We start from the raw sequence: 23752 nt of genomic DNA, 5'->3' as shown, positions 1-23752 counted from the left end.
CTAATATGTACTTGTTACCATTGTGGTTTCTGGTAGGGGGTCCCAATATATCAAGGGTAACCCTTTGCATGGGGCGATCTGTTTTCTTTTAACTCTTCCACGCCCCGCATACAGGCTTTACCATTCCTTTACATCGTTACTCCAAGATGGTCAGAAATATTGGTATTGCCAGTGACCTTATCCACAGATCCCACATATATAAATCAAAGTCACCCTACACATACTCACTGCACTTCTGTTTCTTGTATTCTGTTGTTGTAACAGTTACAATTAAAAAAGGGTTAAAACTTTTATAAGTTTATAAGTTGTGTTTTGTGTCTCCAGAGTATTTTTCTTTAGTGGAAGACGCGGGCAAAATGGCTGTTTTGATAGTAAAGGTCGCTGACCCCTGTCTTAAATGGACTCACACCTCCCTCCCAAACATCACCATGAATGTGGAATATCCTATGGAGGACTGTACACTGCTATGGCTTCCCATCATAACACATGGGAGAAGGTCACCCCAATCCCTCCGATGGTCTTGCACCAATGAGAACAACATAGTGAGGAGTGTGAGCCGCTCCACAAATCCATCCAAAAGTCCTACCCTGGTCTGTATGGAGGGTCCTTGATACTCCATAATGACAAATAAAATCCTCCACTAATATTTTTGTGACAGTTTTAGCTTCCTGGTCAGGGAGAGGTTAACCTTCTGCCCATTTTGAGAATTAATTACCAATCACTAATATGTAGTTGTTACCATTGTGGTTTCTGGTAGGGGGTCCCAATATATCAAGGGTAACCCTTTGCATGGGGCGATCTGTTTGGGAAGATACCATTGGGGCCCTAACAGATTTCTTTTAACTCTTACACGCCCCACATACATTACAGGCTTTACCATTCCTTTACATCGTTACTCCAAGATGGTCAGAAATATTGGTATTGCCAGTGACCTTATCCACAGATCCCACATATATAAGTCAAAGTAACCCTACACATACTCACTGCACTTCTGTTTCTTGTATTCTGTTGTTGTAACAGTTACAATTAAAAAAGGGTTAAAACTTTTATAAGTTTAAAAGTTGTGTTTTGTGTCTCCAGAGTATTTTTCTTTAGTGGAAGACGGGGCAAAATGGCTGTTTTGATAATAAAGGTCGCTGACCCCTGTCTTAAATGGACTCACACCTCGAATGGTTTCTTTTCTTTTCAAATTCTTTTTATTGAATCTTAAGATAATCCAGCAATAAACAATTCATATGATACAAATGACGAGACATTTCAGAGTAAATAAAATTTATTAAAATACATCAACCAACTCTAGTAAAAACCAGAAATAACTAGCAATAAGCAATAGATAATGACTACCAAAATGTTTGACTGTAACTCTATGGGGCACATTTACTAAGCTCAAGTGAAGGATTCGAATATAAATTACTTAGAATGTCAACGTTTTTTTTGGGTATTTCGACCATTGAATAGGCTACTTCGACCTTTGACTACAACTTCGAATGGAATGATTCGAACTAAAAAACATTTGACTATTCGACCATTCGATAACTGAAGTACTGTCTCTTTAAAAAAAACTTTGACTACCTACTTCGCCACTTTAAACCTAACGAGCACCAATGTTACTCTATGGGGACCTTCCCCATAAGCTTTCTAAGCTTTTTTTGATCAAAGGAAAATCCTTTTGATCGATGGATTAAAATCCTTCGAATCGTTCCCTTCGAACGATTTAATCGTTCGATCGAAGTAAATGTGGTAAATCCTTCAACTTCGATATTCTAAGTCGAAGGATTTTACTTCGATGGTCGAATATCGAGGGTTAATTAACCCTCGATATTCGACCCTTAGTAAATGTGCCCCTATGTCTGATAAACACCTGAAACAGAAAATATTATATTTATAATGATGTGAATGTGAATGGAACAAATTCAAATTTCATCTAGAAAGGTAACGTAACCTTTTGGGAACTCCAATTTTTACCCAAAAATTTGTAAACAAATTGTTTTTTGTTCCCTATAATGTTTCTAAATAAAAAGACCATTTTGTTGTAAAATGTTGCCTTGTCATATGATCTACTGGTTTATATCTAATTGCATCTTATAAATATATTGAAAAACGATTTCCAAAACTGGAACAGCATCTGTAATCCAGTTTAAAAAGATTGACTTCCGTGTTGCTACAACTAAGAAACAAAAGTTTCAATGGAAAAATCAGAAATTGAATCCGACTCTTGAAGATAACCTATAAGGTCAAGCAGTGCAAATTGTGGGACAAATTTAATTTTGGAATTAGTTACCTTTCTTATAAATTCTTGAATCTCTTCCCAAAATGTCTTAATACAAGGACATGACCACATATAGAGGAAGATGTCAACATTTTATTCCTTACATTTTAGTAAAGAGAGATTGAAGTTTATCAGAACACAAGTCACATGACCAGGGGCAGCTGGGAAATTGACAATATGTCTAGCCCCATGTCAGATTTCAAAATTGAAAATAAAAAAATCTGTTTGCTCTTTTGAGAAATGGATTTCAGTGCAGAATTCTGCTGGAGCAGCACTATTAACTGATGTGTTTTGAAAAAATAAAATTTCCCATGACAGTATCCCTTTAAAATTAAAGACCATTTTCCTCCAGAATTTTTCAAAGGATCGTATTCTCTGTGCGACAAAAGTAATTGGGATATTTGATGAATTCTATTAAAGTTTGAGTTCTCCAACAAACTAAGTAGTGGGTCATAAAGATGATGTTTAAAAAGCAAAATATAGTATCAATTTCCCAATAATTTGGTACCTCTTTTTAGTTGAAAATGATCTATTTCTTCCAATTGATAATATTCTTTAAGAACACCCCAAAGCAATAACTCTCCAGTGTCTCCATCAATTAAGTGTCTAATTTGGGAAATTCCTTTTTCCCTCATCTCTGTATTATATGTTCTCCATTCCTTCAAATGCTTTGTGATTTAAGAAAAAGCTACATTGGGGAAAAACAAACAATCAGCAAGCTTAATTAATTGAGTTTTCTGCGGGAAAAAAGTTGAATCGCTCAAATGATTCAAGTTTTCGAGTGAAGGCCATTAACATCTTCAAATGGTTCAAGGGACCTCTGCCCTCGACTCCTACATGACCTCAACAGGTTTTAGATGGTGTATTTTCTGATTTAAATTTCCAGGCCGGGGGAAAAAAAATCTCAAACAAAATTTTACAAACACCCGAAAAATCCAAGTTTTTTTAAGACAAAAAATATATAAATTTTTGACTGCAAAATCTCCTCAAAAACACAACTCAGCCCTTAATAAATGTGCCTTTTAAAAGCTTGAACTTGATAGACGTGTGTCTTGTTTCAGCCTAACTTACTGTGTTACTGTGTTACTGTGTTACTGTGTTACTGTGTTACTGTGTTACTGTGTTACTGTGTTACTGTGTTACTGTGTTACTGTGTTACTGTGTTACTCTGTTACTGTGTTACTCTGTTACTGTGTTACTCTGTTACTGTGTTACTCTGTTACTCTGTTACTCTGTTACTCTGTTACTCTGTTACTCTGTTACTCTGTTACTCTGTTACTCTGTTACTCTGTTACTCTGTTACTCTGTTACTCTGTTACTATGCAGCTCAGTGAATATTGAAGCAATCATATGTTGGCAAACTAGAAGCTGAGTGGCATCATCACAGGGTAAAAGCTTCTCGTTGCTGGAGATTACGGATCATCCTTAATAAAGACAGGTTCCTTCCCATCTGAAAGAGACACAAGATTAGAATTATAATCCTATAGGAATCCGATCTCAGCTTCTGCTCCATACACTTTCATCTTAGGGGTCTGCCCCCCATAAGCCCCAATTATTTATATATTTATATATTTATTGCCCATCTCTTGCCTTGAGACGTAGCCATTCTGGTTTTTAGAGCTGACCTATCAGTGCCCAATGGGAACATCATTAATAACAGGACTAGCGCTGATTCATTAGATTATATAGTATGGCTGGAAGCTCTAGGCTCACAGTAATTACAGGATACAGAAACAATCACCAGCGTCTGTTTATCCACAACAGGAACATTAGGCATTAGGCCTCACACAGTAACATTTTAAGTTAATAACCCCTGGCGAAGGGATCCCCCAAAAATACCCTAAATGCACATGTTTGATGTCCCTGTTGTTATTCAAGGTCATGCCAGGATTCCTTTGCAGCAAAAGCTGGCAGGTAATACTGGTGTGTAAAGCAAAACAGGACCACGTTTAGGGGTTACAGAGTGTGCTCCATTCAGGGGATCTTAGACAGAAGGTTCCCCAAGAGATCTAGAGATGAGATCTGAGGGTCTCTAAAGGGATGGGGCATGGACAGGGTAGATAAGAGAGATCCTCTGCACTCAACCCATTATCGATATATTTAAGACATTTTGTGCACAACATTTCTTGTATTTGTTTATAGGTCTTTTGTAGTCACAGGCTCATTCTACTTGTTGGCAGGGTCTACGACCCAGGAAGCCTAGGTGAGAAGTGGAATAATAATTGGCTCCTGCAGGAGGGCAGTATGGGGGTCCATGATTTCTGATGGTGGCCCTGGTTGTAAAGGAGTGTGTATGGGCACAAGTACCATTCCCAATAGTGTCAATGTTTTGTATCCATTGGATACAGGGGACAGACACTGCATTCAGTATCAGTTACAGTTACACATACATTTCAAACCATGGAAATTAGAAATACATTTATATTGGGAAGTTGCTTGGAATTATATTTACTTTTTATTAGGCAAAATGTTATTTTGAGCTGGGCATTTGCTCAGGAATTGTGGCCACGTTCCGACCCAACTGAATAACTGGCCGTGTTCTGAAGCTTATGAACTGAAACATCTGATCTTTAACTTGCTTTTCTGCATTTATGTGGGGCCATCTGTCCAAATACTATTCAAGCCACTGACATGACCAAAGTGGCCTCACATCTGATGGATGGTGCTACATTTAGTCCAGTTGTGGTCGGACTCCTATGGCTTTAGACTTCTCACTGATGCCGACAGTTCCTGCCAATAATTCGATGTATATTCCTCATACCCTGCTCAGACATTGTGTGACTGTAATGGGCAAACAGCACTGACCTGGCACCATACTTACCCCAGAGAAGAGGCATCAACCAAAATATGCTACTGTATTGCTGCATGTGTGGCCCCTTTAATAAACTCCCATCATATTGTCTCGTCCCATTACCTGACACCACAGCTCTGGCAGATCTTCTCAGTCTCCCCTCCTTCACATGACAGAAGTATTGCTTGTTGGTCTCATATGGATATTCCAGCACTGACTCCACCTTCTTCCTCCCATCACCGAGATCAGTGACATTCAGCTTTCCATAACTGGAGAAATCATTGCCATCTCTGTCCTGCCATTGAACTTGAGGGTCTTTGTAAAGTCCTTCACTCATGCACTTCAGCCGATTCTCCCCGTCAGTTGTAACAGAGGGATCTTCTGCGCCTAAACCTGAAAGTGAGAGCCAATCATTAGCAGCGACACTGGCCTCTGTATAAGGACAAAGGCTTGTACCCCCAAACACACCGTGGGCTTATTTATAAAGCTCATACATCTACATGTCATCATCAGTCTGTCACTTCTGTACCAATTAAAGAACCCAACTGCCACACTCAACTGCCACAGAAATGATCTTCTTTCTATATAGGGCGGACATATTGCACAGCACTTATACACAAGTCATCAGATCTACCCCGGCCTCAGTGGAGGTTACAGTTTAACATCAACACTATCACACTGACAATTGGTCACTATAACCTGCCTGTGGCTTTTGGGTGGAAACCCGGTGAGACTTGTGGAGAACTGGAACTGAACCAAGGCAGCAACGTTACCCACCATGCAATTGTGCTGCCCTGTAAATCTCCCATGATCCCCACTGCTTGGAGAATCCCTAAAGGGCTGAAATATATTATTCCTCTATAAGAGAATCCCACTTACTGGTTATGGAGAGTTGGATTTCCTTGAATTCTCTGGAGAGCCTATTGGCTGCCTGACAGTAATAAGATCCCTCATCATCAAAGGTCACATCGGTGAGAGTGAGATCCATTTTGCCTTTGGACATCTCTGGAGATATAGAGGTTCGCCCTTTATATGATGGATCCTGATCCTCTGTGATGTCTTGTCCACGTTGAAAGCTGTGAACCACCTGAGGTGCAACATCATTATCTCTATCAGATACTTTCACCCACGTCACAATGGAATCCTGGAACTCAGTCACAAATGGAAACTTGCAGGGGAGCTGCACTGTGCCATAAAGGGGGGTCTCCACAATCACTGCTTCAGATGGTGAAAGAGATAAAAGAAATGGTCACTTTCTGTGTCTGACCCAAGGCAAATCCTACCTACTGTGATCCCTCATCCCCACTAATGTTGGAGCCACAGTCAGTCCGTATCTCTCTATCTGGGAGTTCTGGGAGTTCTGCTCATTTAGTGAGGTTGTCAAACAAGCAGATCTTTCCCTGATATGGACACATTGTGCCGACTAATATTATTGTGCGACCCCTGGAAGGTAAATGTAGACTGTCAGTAGAGAACCAATGCCGTCCTTGCCCCAATGGGATATTTAAACCTCATTAATAGATATCTGTTCCGATTTTCACCCAGATTGGGGAGGGCACATACACAGGCAGATAAACTGCCAACTCGGTCTAAAGGGGTCAAATTGGCAACTCAAATATGATCAGCTTTAAATGGGGTTGTTCATCTTTAAATTAACCATTAGTAGGATGCAGAGAGGGATATTCTGAGACAATTTGCAATCGGTTTTCATTTTTTATTATTCGTGTTTTTTGCTTATAGCTTTTTATTCAGCAGCTCTCCAGTTTGCTATTTCAGTCATCGGGTTGCTAGGGTCCAAATTCCCCTAGCAACCATGCATTGATGTGAATAAGAGACTGGAATATGAATAGGAGAGGCCTGAATAGAAAGATGAGGAATAAAAAGTAACAATAACAATACATTTGTAGCCTTACAGAGTATTTGTTTTTTTAGATGGGGTCAGTGACATCCATTTCAAAGCTGGAAAACTATAGAAAAGAAAAAATGAAGGCCAATCGAAAAGTTGCTTAGATTTGGTCATTCTACAACATACTAAAAGTTAACATTCACGTGGACCCCCGCCAAACAGAAGGACCATTTGAAGCAATAGCAATAGGATCTCATTTAATAATGTTTGTTTTAAATAAATGTGTCAGGGTTGTAGAAAAATAAAGCATTTTAGGAAGATAAACCCTACTCGGCTGAGGTTAAAGAGAAGAACTGCACCTGCTAGTAACAACCTGAAGGAGAAATGAAAAAGTAGAGAAATTCTGCAAGTGTAGCAAAATAAATATACTGTATATGTCTATACAGACAAACCTGAAAGAAAACCCATAATACTCTTTTTCTGTGCCCACTGGGAACAGTCCTCCACCCAATTTCGGGGTCAGTATCAAACCCGAAGGACTGATAAGCCTTATTATTAGCAGGGTTGCCAGAGGACGGGCGCAGTGGCTACTCCAGATGTGGGACTGTCTCCCCCCCACTTACCTTTCACTTTGTTGGATGTTGGTGCCCATCTATGTAGTGGCAAGAGTCCTTCGCCAGGAGTAGTTGGTATGTGTTGAACTGCTGGAGGGTGGTGGTACGGCCGCAATAATGTGTTGCTTGCACTTTGGGCAAGATCGATTGTGGAAAGATGTCAAAAGACGAGGAGGAGATGTAGGAGATGCTGAGGGGTCTTGGCTTGCTCTGATTATCGGCACGGTGTGAGTAGGGTCGTGTAGGGTTATGGGAAGGTCCTCCTGGGAAAGAAGTCACCGGCAGTGCGGGAGAAAGTAACATCCAAAGTAGCTGAGAAAGAGGCATCAGTATTTGTATGTTGCCAAAAGAAGGTGCTGCTGCTGTGGTTCCAGTCTGGGAAAGACTGAGCCATACAGGTGTCACAGTCGGCACCCTAAATTCAGAACCAATGCTAAGCACCCTGTTCTTGGCTCTTGTTTCTGCCTTTAACGCCTTTCACCCCCGGAGGAGCCCTCGGCTAGTCGGATGCCGCCAGGTCTTAATAAGAGAGGTGCAAAGCGAGGGGTTCTGAACAAGCAAAGGGGCACAACGGTAATGCAAAGTCTTTTGGGCAGAAGGTCGTGGTACAAGGTGTAGACAGAAAGCGAAGTCAATCAGGCGGGGTCGGGGCAGGCAGCAGAGTACAAACGGAGTCAGGCAGGCAAGGGTCAAACCAGGAGATCAATCAGGAGGGTTACGGAATAGAGGAGTCAGTCACCAGTCAGGGTCAGGATTTTGGAAGTCAGAATCGTCAGAAGGAGACAGGGGCCAAACCAGGTGATCAAAATCACAGAATAGCAAAAGCTCAATAGCACAGAAGCACCAGGAATCTCAGAAACAAGATCCTATAACGAGTAATGATCACAGGCCCAATTGCGCCTTTTAAACATTTGAATTTCGCAACATTGCGCGCTGATGTAAACACACCAGCGCGCATGCGCCAATAAAGAAAGCAGAGGCGCGCCACACGCGCCCTAGTACTGCGGCTTTAGGAAGAGGAAAAAGCTCGTGGCAGGCGTCTCTGCCGTCCCCCCCTAGACCACCATGGTATTTTGTTACAACGGGTAGATCAGTACAGAGAATACGTTCCTGGCGAACTGCGAGTAAACGGTCATAAGGCTCCCAAAATAAGAACAAATTCCAGACCAATTGCAAAGTGTAAATTACATTGAAAGTAAGCAGAAAGATACGGAAAGGTGGTAAGCGAGCTGGGATACAAGTTAGTGAATAAATCGAATAGACCAGCAATGCATTACCGTTATTCTCCTCCTTGCTATCTGCTCCATAGATAAATTATCAGACTACGCAAGAATACACAATATGAGATGAGCGACTGTTTTCATGTTTGTTTTGTGTAGGCTTAATAAACGTGGAGGAATATGCAGTGACTGGTTCTATCAGTAACTGTACAGATGATGTTACTGTAACTGCAAATCAGAAGCCGTGAGTAACTGGTAAATCCGGGTGCTCCACAAACACCTGGTGTTGCTTTACAGCAGCTGAAAAGGAATCTCTGAGGATTGTGAAGTGATGAGCAAATCTGTCCAGAACGGCGAAAGTCCATGGTCATTTCTTTTTTGTAGTGACCACGGCACTGCTTTTTTCCACAGCAACTTTTTTTTTTTTTTAGCACAATTTAGTGGTGAAACCTGGCGTAAGATTTAGCTCATGTCTAATTGTGAGGTCCAACCTGTGAGGGTCATTAGGCAGCAAACTGGGCACCTGCACAAAAAATACAAGGCCGTTTCTCTGATATTGGAGATGCCACGTGAATGTGACAGAGAGTAAAAATATATTACAGGCTATAAGAACCCTGTACCTGTTGATGCTGCAGGAAATTCCTCCTCTTTCAAAAAGAAATGTTGATACAATCAGAGTAAGAACTGGCGGCCGCAGGGCTTTGTGTCTTCTCCATTACGTTTACACTAATGACCACTCACTTTGGTTCCAATCATAGTATCATATTTGCTAATGAATAGTGATGGGTGAATTTGGGGCGTTTTGCTTCGCCGAAAAATTCACAAATTTCCTGCGAAATTCGCAAAATGCTGAATAATTTGCAAAACAGTGGTGGCGTCTAGTTTTTGATGCCGTCGTCCATTTTTTGTTGCCGGCGAAAATGCGCTGGTGTCCAAAAAACAGACGCAGTTTCGTGAATTCACACACCTGGCGAATAAATTTGCCCATCACTACTAATGAAAGAACCAAGATAGATTTAATCAGTGATAATAACAAGTCAGCAAATAGGGAAGAGGTGAAACAGCTGCCAACCTCCTATATTGAAAACAATCTGTCCCTTAGGTGGTTATTTATTAAAGGTCCAGTTGTGTTATCTCGGAAAATTCAAAATTTTCAAGATTTATTTTACCCTGAGGCTGCTAAAAGTCCAAATCTGAAAATACTCCATCTCAAACCTGCCAAGTTTATGTATAAGTCAATATCCCTATCCCAAGTTGAAGATATTGTGATCTGCGCTGGGTTTCGCACGATAATCCAAAGAATTTAAGCGTTTCGTGGCGTCAAACTCCATAAACCTGGGTTTGTTGCACAACAATCCAAAAAAGTTTCACGTTTTTTCTCAATCTGATTTTTTCAAGTTATAATATTAATAATGGATGGGAGTTTGGTCGCATTTGTTTTTATTAAAACATGAGAAAAATTCAGATCTTAGTAAATAACCCCCTTAATGTTGATGAAACAAAAGATTGATTGTTGACTTCAGCTTATAAGGCCCTTCCTATAAATGGTTCTAGAGTTGAGAATGTCTGTAACCAGGGCCGGAACTAGGGGAAGGCAGAAGGGGCACGTGCCTAGGGCGCAAAGGTGGAGGGGTGCCAGGGACGCCTTCCCCTAGTTCCAGAAGCTGTGGCAGCAGTTTTTCTCCTCTTGCGAGTGTGCGCGTCCTCTGTGCACGTTGTCTTCCGTGCATGCACATTGGCGTGTCATTAGCGCATGCGGTCTTCCCTACAGCAGGGGGCGACGTAGTCGGACAGGTTGCCTGGGGTGCCAACTTGGCCCGCCACTGTCTGTAACATCAATTTTTTGAGTGTTCAGATTTCAGCTAATGTCACCTGAAGCTTTAATTACTCCCCTCTTGTTAGAGAAGCACAACGACGATGGAAACTGTAGTGTTGCCGATCACAAGATGTTGCAGAGAATTGTGGGAATAGCAGGAGAGATTATTGGGGTGAGTATCAATTCAACAAGAATTTCTTTAAATTTTTGGTTGGGTCTTGAATAGAAACACAAAGGGACTTCTGTTTCTTTAAAGATAAAATACTTATGTGATTAAATACATGAACATTTACCGCTCTTAATATCAACTGTCAATAGTTCCTGGGAGGCAGAAAGGTAAATAAACAGGGAGTTGTTTGTTTGCACAATAATATACAAATTATGCGCAACGCAAAATCACACACTTTTGTTGTTAGAAGTCAGTACAGAAGTAGAAAATTCTCAGGTTTTTGTAGAACTCACCCGTTGTGAAGGGAGGTCCAGGTGCACCATCCTGAACCCTCAGATTAGGGAGCGGACCACCGTATAAAGAAAAAGGGCAGTCACTAGCAGAGACCAATCTTCCAGGCAGACTTGTCAAATCATCAAGTAGTTTATTTCAGTCCACAACGATACAGCCTTACGCGTTTCATATCACTCAGATACTTAATCATAGGCTACAATAATATTCAAATTATGCCCAAGATTATGCACATTATTAAATAGTAATATAATAGAAAAAGGTCTGTATTTATTATGTTCTGTGGTGATATACTGGAAACTGGAATCGTTTGGACCCCAGTAGCCGGACGGCTGAAATTGCAAACTGTAGAGCTGCTGAATATCTCTCTCAATATCAAACAATATCACCCTCTACATCATATTAAAGGTTAACTCAAACGGGAACAACTCCTTAAAGGGCAAGTTATGACATTTCATCTCAAGGTTGGTGCTAAAGGGTCACTGGTTAAACCTGAACTTTGTTTGGATTCCCACTTTGGAAAATAATTGAGTTTGTGCTTCTGAACGGGAAGCGATGGAATGATCAGCCCTTTATACAACCAGAAGATAATGTCCGAAATAACTTGACTGTTCCTCCCCCAGTGGCTCATTATCTGCACATTGTTACACAGGGGACTCCGAATAATGGGACACAATTATGTAATTAGGAATATAGAGAACTTACCTGCATGTGTTTCTGAGAACAAAGAAGACAGAAAGGCAAAACAGCAGAGACTCTAGGAATAAAGAGACACATAATTATCTCAGTAATAAGGTACAATATGACATGTAACATTACAGTCCAATTGGGGAGAACTGAACTCCGTTTGCATTTTGGGATGGAAGGTGGGACACAGTGTCAGGTATTTGTACAGATTTAGGATTTAGGGGAAGCACCAGCCAATGAACTGGGATTGAGAACAAAGTCATTTGGGGCTCAGTTCTATTGGGTTACGGTCTATTATCTGAGAGCAAAAGACTTAGGGGTTTATTTACTAAACCTAGAGTTTGTCTGGTCTCGTTTTTTGGGGCAAAAACTCAAATTTTTCATGGAATTTTTTTTTTTCGAGATTCATTGGGGCAAATATACTTACCTGCGAAAATTCGCCAGCGCTGGCTTCACGCACATCGCAACAATTCACCAGGCGTAAATTCGCCTGGCCAACGCTAATTCACGAAGATCTGAAGCTGCGCACAGGGTACTGAATGCTTGCGAAGGTGCAATACAATCGGCAGTTCAAAGTTACGCTAGCGGTGGCTAATTTGCATACGGCGGGAAGTTAAAGTACAATGGACGTATATGTTGCAGCAAATACATTAAACTACACAAGTCCAGGGAACCTTAATAAAATTATATAAAGTTGTTATATTGCCCTACACATGAGCCCAGTGTATAGTTTATGTGACATATGTTATCAAATGTAGGGGGGAAGGAGGGTACCCCAAAAAGAATTTTCAATCGTTTTCAGCCTATCACCCTGTAAAAAGGAAAAGACGACAGCGTTTTTTGGTGGCGAAGTCTGGCGATAGAGGTAACGGTCAGTAAAATCAAAAACGTAGTGAATTTGTGTAGTAACGCTCTTTCGCCAGACTGAAAATTCGCCTGGCATTAGAGTGCGAAATGACGCCATCGCTCGTTAGTAAATCGTCAGAGTGCTGAAATGACGTCGTGATGGTGAATTTTCGTCACTTCACCCCATTTGCCCCGTTATACCCCGATGCTGCAAAAAGAACCATCTCAGATCTGTCGAGGTCCTGTATAAGTTAATGGGAGAGGCACCAATCTCAATTTGATGGTGGTTTGTGTTGGGTTTAGCTAAAAAAACCCGAAAATCAAGCAATTCGGGAAAAAAAATAAAAAGAATACAGTGATTTTTGTTAAAGGGATTGTTCACCTTTAAATTAACTGTTAGTATGATGTAGAGAGGGATATTCTGAGACAATTTGCAATTGGTTTTCATTTTTTATTATTTGTAGCTTTTTATTCAGCAGCTCTCCAGTTTGCAATTTCAGCCATGTGGTTGCTAGGGTCCAAATTCCCCTAGCAACCATGCATTGATGTGAATAAGAGACTGGGATATGAATAGGAGAGGCCTGAATAGAAAGAGAAGAAATAAAAAGTAACAATAAAAATATATTTGTAGCCTTACAGAGCATTTGTTTTTTTAGATGGGGTCAGTGACCCCCATTTGAAAGCTGGAAAGAGTCAGTAGGAAAAGGCAAATAATTAAAAAAACTATAAAAAATAAATAACGATGACCAATTGAAAAGTTGCTTAGAATTGGTCATTCTGTAACATAATAAAAATAAACTTAACTGTGAACTACCCCTTTATCAAATAGCTACTGTGTCATTATTTTGGAAATAGGGTCCCCTTTGATACATGAGAAGCGGGGGGCTGTGCAATTGATACACTACTGAATTGCTATTGAAACAAGGGTGACACAGTGATGCAATTGTTCTCATGTTGATTTATATTCTCTGTAGTGATCTGTGGTTATGTACATACACAATGTATCTTGATTGTATATACAGAGCTGCTCACATTACAGTAACAGTACAAAATTAACACATGGCCCTTAATCCTTGTTACTGTGTATAATGGGTGCTTCACCTTTAAGTGAACTTTTAGTATGTTATAGAATGGACAATTCTAAGCAACTTTTCAATTGGTCTTCATTTTTTATTTATTTTAGCGTTTTTAAAGGGAAACTCCACAAAAACTTAAAGGAGAATTCAACCCTAAATGTAAAAAACCCTACCTCCCTAGATAGACCCCCCTCTCTCCTCCCCTCCAGGCTAAGTGTTACCCCAGGCAAATGCCCCTAATATTTTACTTACCCCTGTCTGTGCAGATTCAGGCATCGGAGTTCACGGGCGCCATCTTCTTCTCTTCGGAAATCTTCAGAATGAGACCTGTGTGGCAGCACATGCGCAGTTGGAGCAATTTTTTGTTTTGCGACAAATGCGCATGCACCGAAATGCACGAAAATTGCGGAAGCGCCAGTCTCATTCAGACAATTACTGAAGTGGCTGAAGATGGCGCCTGTGAAGTTGATGCCTGAATCTGCACAGAGAGGTAAGTAAAACGTTAGGGGCATTTGCCTGGGGTAACACCACGGCTGGGGGGAGGAGGGAGGGGGGTCTATTTAGGGTAGGGTTTTTTATGTTGGGTTGAATTCTCCTTTAACCTTTTTGCTCTCCTGCTGATCTGTCTGACTACTTTGCTGAGCTGTCTGACTACTGTTACTTTGTATCAACTGTCCTCAACCTGCATCCTCCAAACCCCACAATTCCCTGCAGACGTGATTTCAATAAGGAAAGGAACATCCCAGTGCAATGCATTGTGGGTTATGTAGTTCCTGCATGCTGTCTGTAAGCCGTGGAGTAGTTTGGAACATAAGTGTTAAGTTCCTCCTTCCCTGCCAGGATTTCAAATGATGCAGAAAGAGAATAACTGTTACACAGCTGGATTTCAGCATAGAAAATGCCATTTATTCAGACTTCCCCTTATTTACCTTCTTCTACTTATTCATTCCAGCTTTCAAATGGGGGTCACTGACCCCATCTAAAAAACAAATGCTGTGAGGCTACAAATGTATTGTCATTCCTACTTTTTATCCAGGCCTCTCCTATTCATATTCCAGTCTCTTATTCAAATCAGTGCATGGTTGCTAGGGGAATTTGGACCCTAGCAACCAGATGGCTGAAATTAAAACTGGAGAGCTGCTGAATAAAAAGCTAAATAAGTCAAAAGCCACAAATAATAAAAAAGGAAAAACTTTTGCAAATTGTCTCAGACTATCCCTCTATGTCAGTGATCTCCAACCAGTAGCTCGTGAATAACATGTTGCTCCCCGACCCCTTGGATGTTGCTCCCAGTGGCCTCAAAGCAGGAGATTATTTTTGAGTTCCAGGTTTGGAGTCAAGTTGTAGTTGCACAAAATCCAGTTATACTGCCAAACAGAACCTCGTTTAGACTGCCAGTTCACATTGGATCTATCAGAGCCTTTATTTAGCTCCCCTGGGACATTTTTCACACTTGCTCCTTAATCCTTTTTACATTTGAATGTGGCTCATGGGTAAAATAAGGTTGGAGACTCCTGCTCTACATTATACTAATAGTTAACTCAAAGGTGAACAACCCCTTTAAGTGAACTGGAAGAAGGACAGTCGAGCCCCAGTGATCCCTACTCTTAGCCCTCAGGTATATCAGCTATTTACATACATAAAACACATGTTTATTATTTATATATTTAAATGATTTTCTCTTTTCTTTAGTGGGATATATTAATTTATAACATTCTGTTTCAAGCCTTATCCAGCCATGAATACCCCCAACTACACCACTAATTTAACATTATTCCACGTGAAGGCTGCGGACATGACGAAGAACAATATGATCCCCAAACTGTTTCCCCTCAAACATTAACCCAAGTGCCACATTGTGTTGCCCTATCCCATACCTCCTTTTTCGGAGAGACAGTCCCTCTTTTGACAGCTCAACCCGCAGTCCCTCATTTGTACTGGAAAGTCCCTCTTTTCTCTGCACTGAACAGCCAGAAAAAGAAACAAAGTTTCTCACTTAATTGGCTTTTAGCAGAGAGCCCAGAACAGCTAACAGGTGCAAATAAGATACTTTGTAACAATTTTGAGACACAAAAACACAATTTAGATAAGGAGAAATATTTTCAAACTTTCATAACCTGCCAAATTTTGTAAAACGAGCATGGTAATTAGGGGGTGTGGCCACAGAAAGGGGTGTGGTCAATAAAATTGCTGCGCTACATGCGGAAAAAATTTTTTTGTCCCTCTTTTTACTTCCAAAATGTTGGGAGGTATGTTATCCCAGTAACACTTACCTGGGGCCACATGATGAGCTGACGGATGAGCAGGTTGTGACTGAAAGAGAAATGAGTGTGAATGAGTGGAACACGGGAGGAACATGTAGGACACATTTGTACTGATCCAAAGAGCAAACGATCCAGCTCCAAACAATCCCCATTATTAGGTGATACTAAAATAATGTGCTGTGTCTGTGCATGTTATTCAATATGATATTCTTCCCACCTGTTTAATGTGACCTCAGCGTTCAGTCCAACCGAACCAGCACTTTTACCACCAGCCAGAAGGGGCCGACCCCCAGGAAGAGCTTTATATGGGGCCGACCCCCAGGAAGAGCTTTATATGGGGCCGACCCCCAGGAAGAGCTTTATATGGGGCCGACCCCCAGGAAGAGCTTTATATGGGGCCAAAACATGCCTGTCTATTGAAGTGACACAAATGCGCTATTGCAAGAGACCCTCTGACCCTCTGACTTCAAAAATGCCCCTCTACTCGCTATTCACTTGAAGTTTCTGTTCTCAAGTCATGGCTTTAATGATATTCAGACCCCCTTTATGCCTATACAACTCCTGTGGAAAAATTCCAGATCTGGGTGTCCTTCTTTCCTCTATTATAGGAGAAAACAAATCTTTAAAGCATCTTTAAAGGATGACAGTCGACTCGCGTCCTTGTTGCCCTGCAATTCTATGCAAACTGGCCTCTAAGAAAGACAGTCCCAAAACTGCTGAGTGAGTGGCCTGTGCGGTGAAGGCTTAGGGTAGGACTCCATGAGCGACTGCTTCTGCCTCCGACAATCGTGTTGCGTCGGATCAAGGCTGCGACACCAGGCGACAATTCTATCTCTTACCTTATTTTTGTCGCATGCCCAGCTGAGACAGGAGGAGATAGAAGTTTACCATTACATAGACGATCTCCTTCTAGTAGCCAGAGACTCCACAACTCTGCTGGCCAATCTTCAGAGAACCAGGATGGTATTGGAGAGGTTTGGCTGGATCATAAATCTAGCAAAGAGTCAGTTGATTCCAGCCCAAAAGATGATTTATCTAGGAGCCCAGATAGACACCTTATTGGGGCTTGTTTATCTTCCTTGAGAGAAGATCGATCGAATGATTCTTCAGATAACACAGTTTCGGCAGCAGTCAGTGGTATCAGCGAGGAAATTTATGAGCTTATTGGGTCTTCTGACATCAACAATAGACCTTGTCAGGTGGGCCAAATGGAAGATGAGACCAATGCAGCTTTCCTTTCTCGACCAATGGGATTCCTTAAGGCAAGATTGGTCCCAGAGGATTCGGATTACCCGAAATTGCAAGAAACATCTAGGGCGGTGGAGTGTGCCCAGCAATCTCCGAGGGGGGCTTCTGCTCGAGGAGCCGGTCTGGATAGAGGTGTTTACCGAGGCCTCAGGCATAGGTTGGGGTGCACATCTTTCGAATTTTTCAGCTAAAGGGAGATGGTTGGAGAATCTTTCCCAAGTCCCTTCTAACAACCTGGAGCTCATGGCTGTTTTTCAGGCTTTAGTCTCCTTCAAGGAAATACTTCAGGGCTGTGCGGTGAAGGTCAGAACAGACATTGCTGAGGCTACAGGAGCGGGTCATTATTCGGGGAAGTTCTCCCAATCATGGAATGAGAACAGCAGAATCAGGGCAATACACTACCTAAGCGCTGAGAGCTCACTCTACACGAGTTATGGCGGCCTCTTGGGCAGCAGAGACAAGAGTGTCTTCAGGGCAGCGACATGGGTAACTCTTAATACTTTTATAAAACATTATAAACTAGGTGTTTTGTCTAGATCTCAGGCCCAGTTTGGGCAGTCTATTATTTCTTCAGCCATGTCTGTAAATTAAAACATTTCAGCATTTGGGTATGTTTTATTCCCTCCCTGACTGATTGTTTGGGTACTACCCATCAGTTTTTCATGTTGACGGGGGATGGCCTTGCCCACCTTATTCTGTGACTTTATATTAGACTGATTGGTAATTAGGAAGAGGTGGGATTTCTAGATTGAAGATTTAACCATTTCTTCTGTCCGAGGCTTGGAACCAGCAGGAGAATACCCATCAGTTACGTTTTTCATGTTGACCAGGGGGGTGGCCGGGAAAAGAAAATGTCGGTAAGTATAAATTAATTCGCTCTTACCTTCAATGATCAAAGATTTAGTGGACCCCCACTAATGGCAAATTAGTTAGCTGGATTGAATTTAAGATTAAGAATAACCTGAAGCCATGTGATCACTTCATATACATGTTCATCAAAAGTGGTCATTTGCCCCCCAGAAACACTGGTTAGCCAATTCAATATATAAATTCCTCGAAAAGCCCTACCTATTGAACATAAATCTCATATCTCAAAGACTATGGGCCCACCTTGTAGCAAAAACATCCCCTCAAAAAGGTGGCGGATAAATGGTCTGGTTATTTACAAACAGAAATTACACTACACCAACTTTCAATTCCATTTCTAAGTATAATATGAATTTTATATCTGAAAATTGGAGAATTCAACATTTTCAACTGGTCTATTTGGGCTAAGGGAAAATGTACAAAAAGATAGCAGGTTCAAGCTCATAGTCCTTTTGTCCTTTAAATATTGACTTATTTTATTACTTGTGGAGTTCCCAAAGTCTGGCTTGCCTTGGAAACATTCCTAAACCTTAAACCTTAACCAAATCTAAAAAATAAGTGAATGTAAAATTGATGAGGGGGCTAGTCTTAGAAGTTTTGTAATGTACATTCGTTATTTATTAATTTTTCATTCCAAGATATTAAGGGATACATGTACTGTTAATATGAATGAATTTTGTTACAACAGCGCCACCTGCTGGTCAGTTTCCCACCAGTCTGACCAGCAAGTAGTCAAAGAAGTTGTCAGGAGAAAGAAAGAGGCTGATGTTCTTCTGCTTAGGAAAGATTTGAGAAAGGGTTTACATTATTTTCCTAAGCAGAAGAACATCAGAGCAGTCTCTTTCCTTTTCCTGACAACTTCCTTGACTACTTGCTGGTCAGACTGGTGGGAAACTGACCAGCAGGTGGCGCTGTTGTAACAAAATTCATTCATATTAACAGTACATGTATCCCTTCATACCATAGAATTAAAAAAAACAAATAATGAATCTACATTGCAAAAGTGCTTAGAATAGCCCCCTGGTCAATTTTACATTCACTTATTTTTAAGGTTAACTTATCCTTTAAATACCATTTCATATTAATTTCAGATATCACATTATTCCACCCGCACTGCGTCAGCAAAAAATTTGTTATCTCTCTTAAACCACCTCCGCTGGCAAGAAGCGATAAGGATTAAGAGACTGCTGAACCTCTTCATAAACAAGTTTTGTAATGGTTATTTCCATATGTCCACCGTTGGGGTGTAATACAGATATATACTTATAATACTTTATTACCTTAAAAAATTATAGCTTTTCTAGAAAAATTCCCTTGACTTACTATTAATAGAGGTATTTAGTCAAACAATAAGGTTTGTTATAACAATGTTTTGAAATATAAGTTTATTACTAGAATACTGTATAAACATATTGTTTGTGACCAATTCTATACAAATTTTAATAATTAATGTGATTATTAATGTCATTATGTGTTAATGTAAAAACTTTTACTTAAATTATATATTAGGCTTTTACCAAAAGCTGTAATTTAACTTGAAAAAACCCCAATAAAAACTTATTGAAATATTTCCATATGTCGTGCGTTTACAGCCCTTGTATTAGACACTAGAGTATCTTATATTTTAGTTGCGACTTTTCTTAATTAACATTAAAGAACTGTATATAAAGTATCGCTGTGTCTACTAAACTCCTCCCCCTATATAATATATAAAATATAGATATAACCTGTCGGTCGCAATGGAGTTGAGCAGAAATCTCTCTGATTCTCCTTCGCTGAGCAGCCGAGTGACACTGAGAAGCTTTCGTTTCATTTCTGAAGTGACTTATTTCTGCTCCACCCACTGAAACTTCACCCACTGAAATTACTTGACATGTGCAGTGGGAAAAAAAAAGTCTCAAAAAATATATAATTATATGTGAAAATACGCCTTTTTCAAATTTTTAGTTTGACATATTTCTCCATGAAGCAAAATGTCACAGATTTGTCATCAGGGGAGTAAATACCGAGGGGGGCCCAGGAGGTACAGGGGTCCCTAATACAAATACAATTACAATAAATATTAGTAAAACAGCTCAACCTCTAGACATGTTGGTGACCAGCAGATTTTTACCCTGAAATTGTCTGAAATTGAGGAGGAAAGTGAGTGTATAATGTGAGAATGATTAAGAGGGACGGGAGACTGGGGGACTGAGCCCATAATTTGGTAAGTCCCGACTTCTACACAAGTCAGTCCCAGTGCATGCTGGGTATTGTAGTCTTACATTCAACTTGGCAGCAAATTGTTCCACAAAAACCACATTACCCAACATGCAGAGTAATCAAAAATGTTCTGCCTAGAGATGTCGCGAACTGTTCGCCGGCGAACTTGTTCGCGCGAACATCGGGTGTTCGCGCTCGCCGGAAGTTCGCGAACGTCGCGCGACGTTCGCCATTTTGGGTTCGCCATTGTTGGCGCTTTTTTTTGCCCTCTCACCCCAGACCAGCAGGTACATGGCAGCCAATCAGGAAGCTCTCCCCTGGACCACTCCCCTTCCCTATAAAAACCGAAGCCCTGCAGCGTTTTTTCACTCTGCCTGTGTGTGCTGAAGAGATAGTGTAGGGAGAGAGCTGCTGCCTGTTAGTGATTTCAGGGACAGTTGAAAGTTTGCTGGCTAGTAATCGTTTTGATACTGCTCTGTTATTGGAGGGACAGAAGTCTGCAGGGGTTTGAGGGACATTTAAGCTTAGGTAGCTTTGCTGGCTAGTAATCTACCTTCTACTGCAGTGCTCTGTATGTAGCTGCAGTGGGCAGCTGTCCTGCTTCTGATCTCATCTGCTGACTGCTGCAATAACAGTAGTCCTTGTAAGGACTGCTTTTATTTATTTTTTGTTGTTTTACTACTACTACTACTACTACTACTATAAGAGCCCAGTGCTATTAGTCTAGCAGTGTTGGGGAGTGGGACTGGTGTGCTAATCTGCTGCTCCTAGTAGTTCAGCAGCACCAACTTTAATTTTTTTTTTTAATATTCATTTTTTTTTTATTTTACTTTTTTTTATTTTACTACCGCTGTAGTAGTGTATAAGTTGACCTTTTAGGCATTATTTGCCCTGTAGGCATTATTTGCACACTGTTTTCTTCAACCCGCCATCGAGCTGTGTGACCTTGTTCACATTCTGTCTAAATATCCATAATATTACCGTCTCCAGAAAAAACACCGGAGTCACTTTTTTCAAGCAGCCATAATATATTTTACGTAATCCGTATCCACCGCTGTAGTAGTGTATACGTATATGGCAGTAGTGACTCAACGTATATGGCAAAAAATGACTATTTTCAGCATTTATGTGGCATATTTTTTCTGGCAACTGTGCTTCAGTGGCTGCGTCCAAAAAAACTGGGCAAACAATGCCTACAAGGTCAACGTATGGCAGTTGTTTAAAGAGAACAGTAGATTACTAGCCAGCAAAGCTACCTAAGCTAAAATGTCCCTCAAATCCCTGCAGACTTCTGTCCCTCCAATACAGAGCAGTATCAAGCAGATTACTAGCCAGCAAGCTTACTATCATCTGTCCCTGAAATCACTAACAGCTCTCCCCCTACACTATCTCTTCCAAGCACACACAGGCAGATTTTTCAGATACATTTTTGCCCTTGATCCCCCTCTGGCATGCCACTGTCCAGGTCGTTGCACCCTTTAAACAACTTTAAAATCATTTTTCTGGCCAGAAATGTCTTTTCTAGATGTTAAAGTTCGCCTTCCCATTGAAGTCTATGGGGTTCGCGAACCGTTCGCGAACCGCTCGCATTTTTGCGCAAGTTCGCGAATATGTTCGCGAACTTTTTTTCCGACGTTCCCTACATCCCTAGTTCTGCCTTAGCTGTGTTGTTTTATGCATCAAATCCTCTTCCGGGTGTACCGCTATCCCGAGAGATACTGATAAAGTCAGAAATGAGGAGCGCACTCAGAAGTAGCAAAAATATGCTGTAGTTACATATTTACATTTATTGTGTAGTGGCCTTGAATAAATGTAACCACAGCATATTTTTGCTACTTTTGAGTCCGCTCCTCATTTTATCATTACCCAACATGCACTGGGACACAGGCACATTAGGGCAAGAAGAAACTTCAGCTGGTTTCTAAAGTACAAACCAGACAAGGGCCCAAAAAGTAGCCCAAATCTGTACCTTGTCTGGTTTGTACTTTTAAGACCCGCCTGGGCTTTAAATTAGTCGCCCAATTTGTCTGGAAACCACCAACCTGACAACCCTGACCCCAATGTTTGACACAGAAGCTCCCCCCGCCCCTGTCACACATGAGAAGTCCCCATAGACTCACAGACAGGGCAGTACCACCTGCGGGTGGGGAAATAAAACCCACACTTTACTGACAGTGAGACAACCCCAGTGCCACAGACTCCCCTCTCTGACAGTCACATAAAGGAATGAAATGTACAAAAACCAGCCCCTCAGCAGCTTCTCCCCTCACATGGGCGGATTTTCAATAAGGCAGGAGGGGCTAAGCCTCCCCAAACCTCGCTGACACCTAGAAAAAAGTAAAAAACTCTCTTACTGCAAGTAGCTTGTACTTTAAACAGCACATTGGTGGAAAGCTCTTCTCATTTCTGCAGGGCCCGGAACTAGAGTCCTGCAGCGGGTCGGGTACCTGCGAAAACCTGCGGTACGTTGCGGGTTGGGCCGCGGGTCTTCTCAATATCAATATTCACTCCTTTCTTCTGGTCACTTCTACTTCCGACGACGTCACTTCTGGTTTACAATGACAGCACTTCCTGTTTTACTCCTTTTTTCTGATCATGTCTACTTCTGATGATGTCACTTCCGGTTTACAATGACAGCATTTCCTGTTTTACTCCTTTTTTCTGATCATGTCTACTTCTGATGATGTCACTTCTGGTTTACAATGACAGCACTTCCTGTTTTACTCCTTTTTTCTGATCATGTCTACTTCTGATGATGTCACTTCCGGTTTACAATGACAGCATTTCCTGTTTTACTCCTTTTTTTCTGATCCCGTCTACTTCTGATGATGTCACTTCCGGTTTACAATGACAGCACTTCCTGTTTTACTCCTTTTTTCTGATCACGTCTACTTCTGATGATGTCACTTCCGGTTTACAATGACAGCATTTCCTGTTTTACTCCTTTTTTTCTGATCACGTCTACTTCTGATGATTTCATTTCCGGTTTACAATGACAGCACTTCCTGATTCTTGATGGTCAGCGGGTCCGGGTTGCGGATAAGGTACTTGCGTGCAGGGGTGCTTCGCCAATGAGGCGAGTTGAGGCTGTCGCCTCAGGCAGCAGCGCCCCACTAGGTACCAGGGGCAGCAAAAATGCTGCTCCTGGTACTTTATGAGCGAATTTCCAGGGGAGGGGGGCAGCTGCAACTGCTGCTGCCTCAGGCAGCGGAGGGGCCAGGATAGCCCTTGCTTGCGAGTAGGGTCGGGTAGCGGGTCCAAGCGTGTAAGAATGCGGGTTGCGGACTGCAGGTTGCGGGTACGGGTCGGGTTTGGGTCCCAAAAAATGGACCCGCGCAGGACTCTACCCGGTACTGCTGTAATTAGCTACGTTCTGATTGGATCTTTCTGCTTTCAGTCTCTCCAATCGGAGTGCAGTTCTCATTACAGACAGCAAAATCTACCAATCAAGTAGTAGGCGTGGCTAGAGAGATTACAGGAACTGAAGGCTTTGGAAGAGCAGTGAAGACTAATAAGATGATCAGTAAGATTTCACCTGCACTTCTC

General features: G+C 41.4%; 1 protein-coding gene across 5 annotated transcripts; it reads right to left on the bottom strand.

Annotated features, from left to right (window-relative positions):
- Positions 1–2342: 2342 nt before the first annotated feature.
- Positions 2343–22723, bottom strand: LOC108707794 (butyrophilin-like protein 2). Of its 5 annotated transcripts, XM_041581381.1 has the most exons (7): positions 19732–19858; positions 15899–15938; positions 11722–11773; positions 5940–6278; positions 5184–5453; positions 3637–3719; positions 2343–3279 (listed from the first exon to the last, which is right to left on the bottom strand). In XM_041581381.1, exons 1-6 carry the CDS (start codon positions 19815–19817, stop codon positions 3682–3684), a joined length of 825 nt encoding a protein of 274 aa, XP_041437315.1. In that variant the 5' UTR covers positions 19818–19858; the 3' UTR covers positions 2343–3279; positions 3637–3681. The 5 variants fall into 5 exon arrangements, with proteins under 5 accessions (XP_041437315.1, XP_041437318.1, XP_018101267.1 ...); XM_041581384.1 differs by lacking the exons at positions 2343–3279; positions 19732–19858 and adding an exon at positions 22561–22723 and having other exon boundaries at positions 3564–3719; positions 5940–6275; XM_018245778.2 differs by lacking the exons at positions 2343–3279; positions 19732–19858 and adding an exon at positions 22561–22720 and having other exon boundaries at positions 3564–3719.
- Between the last annotated feature and the right edge of the window lie 1029 nt (positions 22724–23752).

This window comes from Xenopus laevis, chromosome 2L, assembly GCF_017654675.1.
Source record: "Xenopus laevis strain J_2021 chromosome 2L, Xenopus_laevis_v10.1, whole genome shotgun sequence".
Classification (NCBI taxonomy): Eukaryota; Metazoa; Chordata; class Amphibia; order Anura; family Pipidae; genus Xenopus; species Xenopus laevis.
The sequence above is the reverse complement of the archived record's forward strand: the minus strand, read 5'-3'. Positions and strand labels throughout refer to the sequence as shown.

Excerpts from the sequence above, each read along its gene's own strand:
- LOC108707794 (XM_041581381.1), bottom strand. The coding sequence starts at position 19,817 with ATGAAACGAAAGCTTCTCAGTGTCACTCGGCTGCTCAGCGAAGGAGAA. Across the intron at positions 6,279-11,721 it reads GTTCTCAGAAACACATGCAG|CAGTGATTGTGGAGACCCCC; the intron begins GTAAGTTCTCTA and ends CACCATCTGAAG. Across the intron at positions 5,454-5,939 it reads AATCCAACTCTCCATAACCA|GTTTAGGCGCAGAAGATCCC; the intron begins GTAAGTGGGATT and ends TCTCACTTTCAG.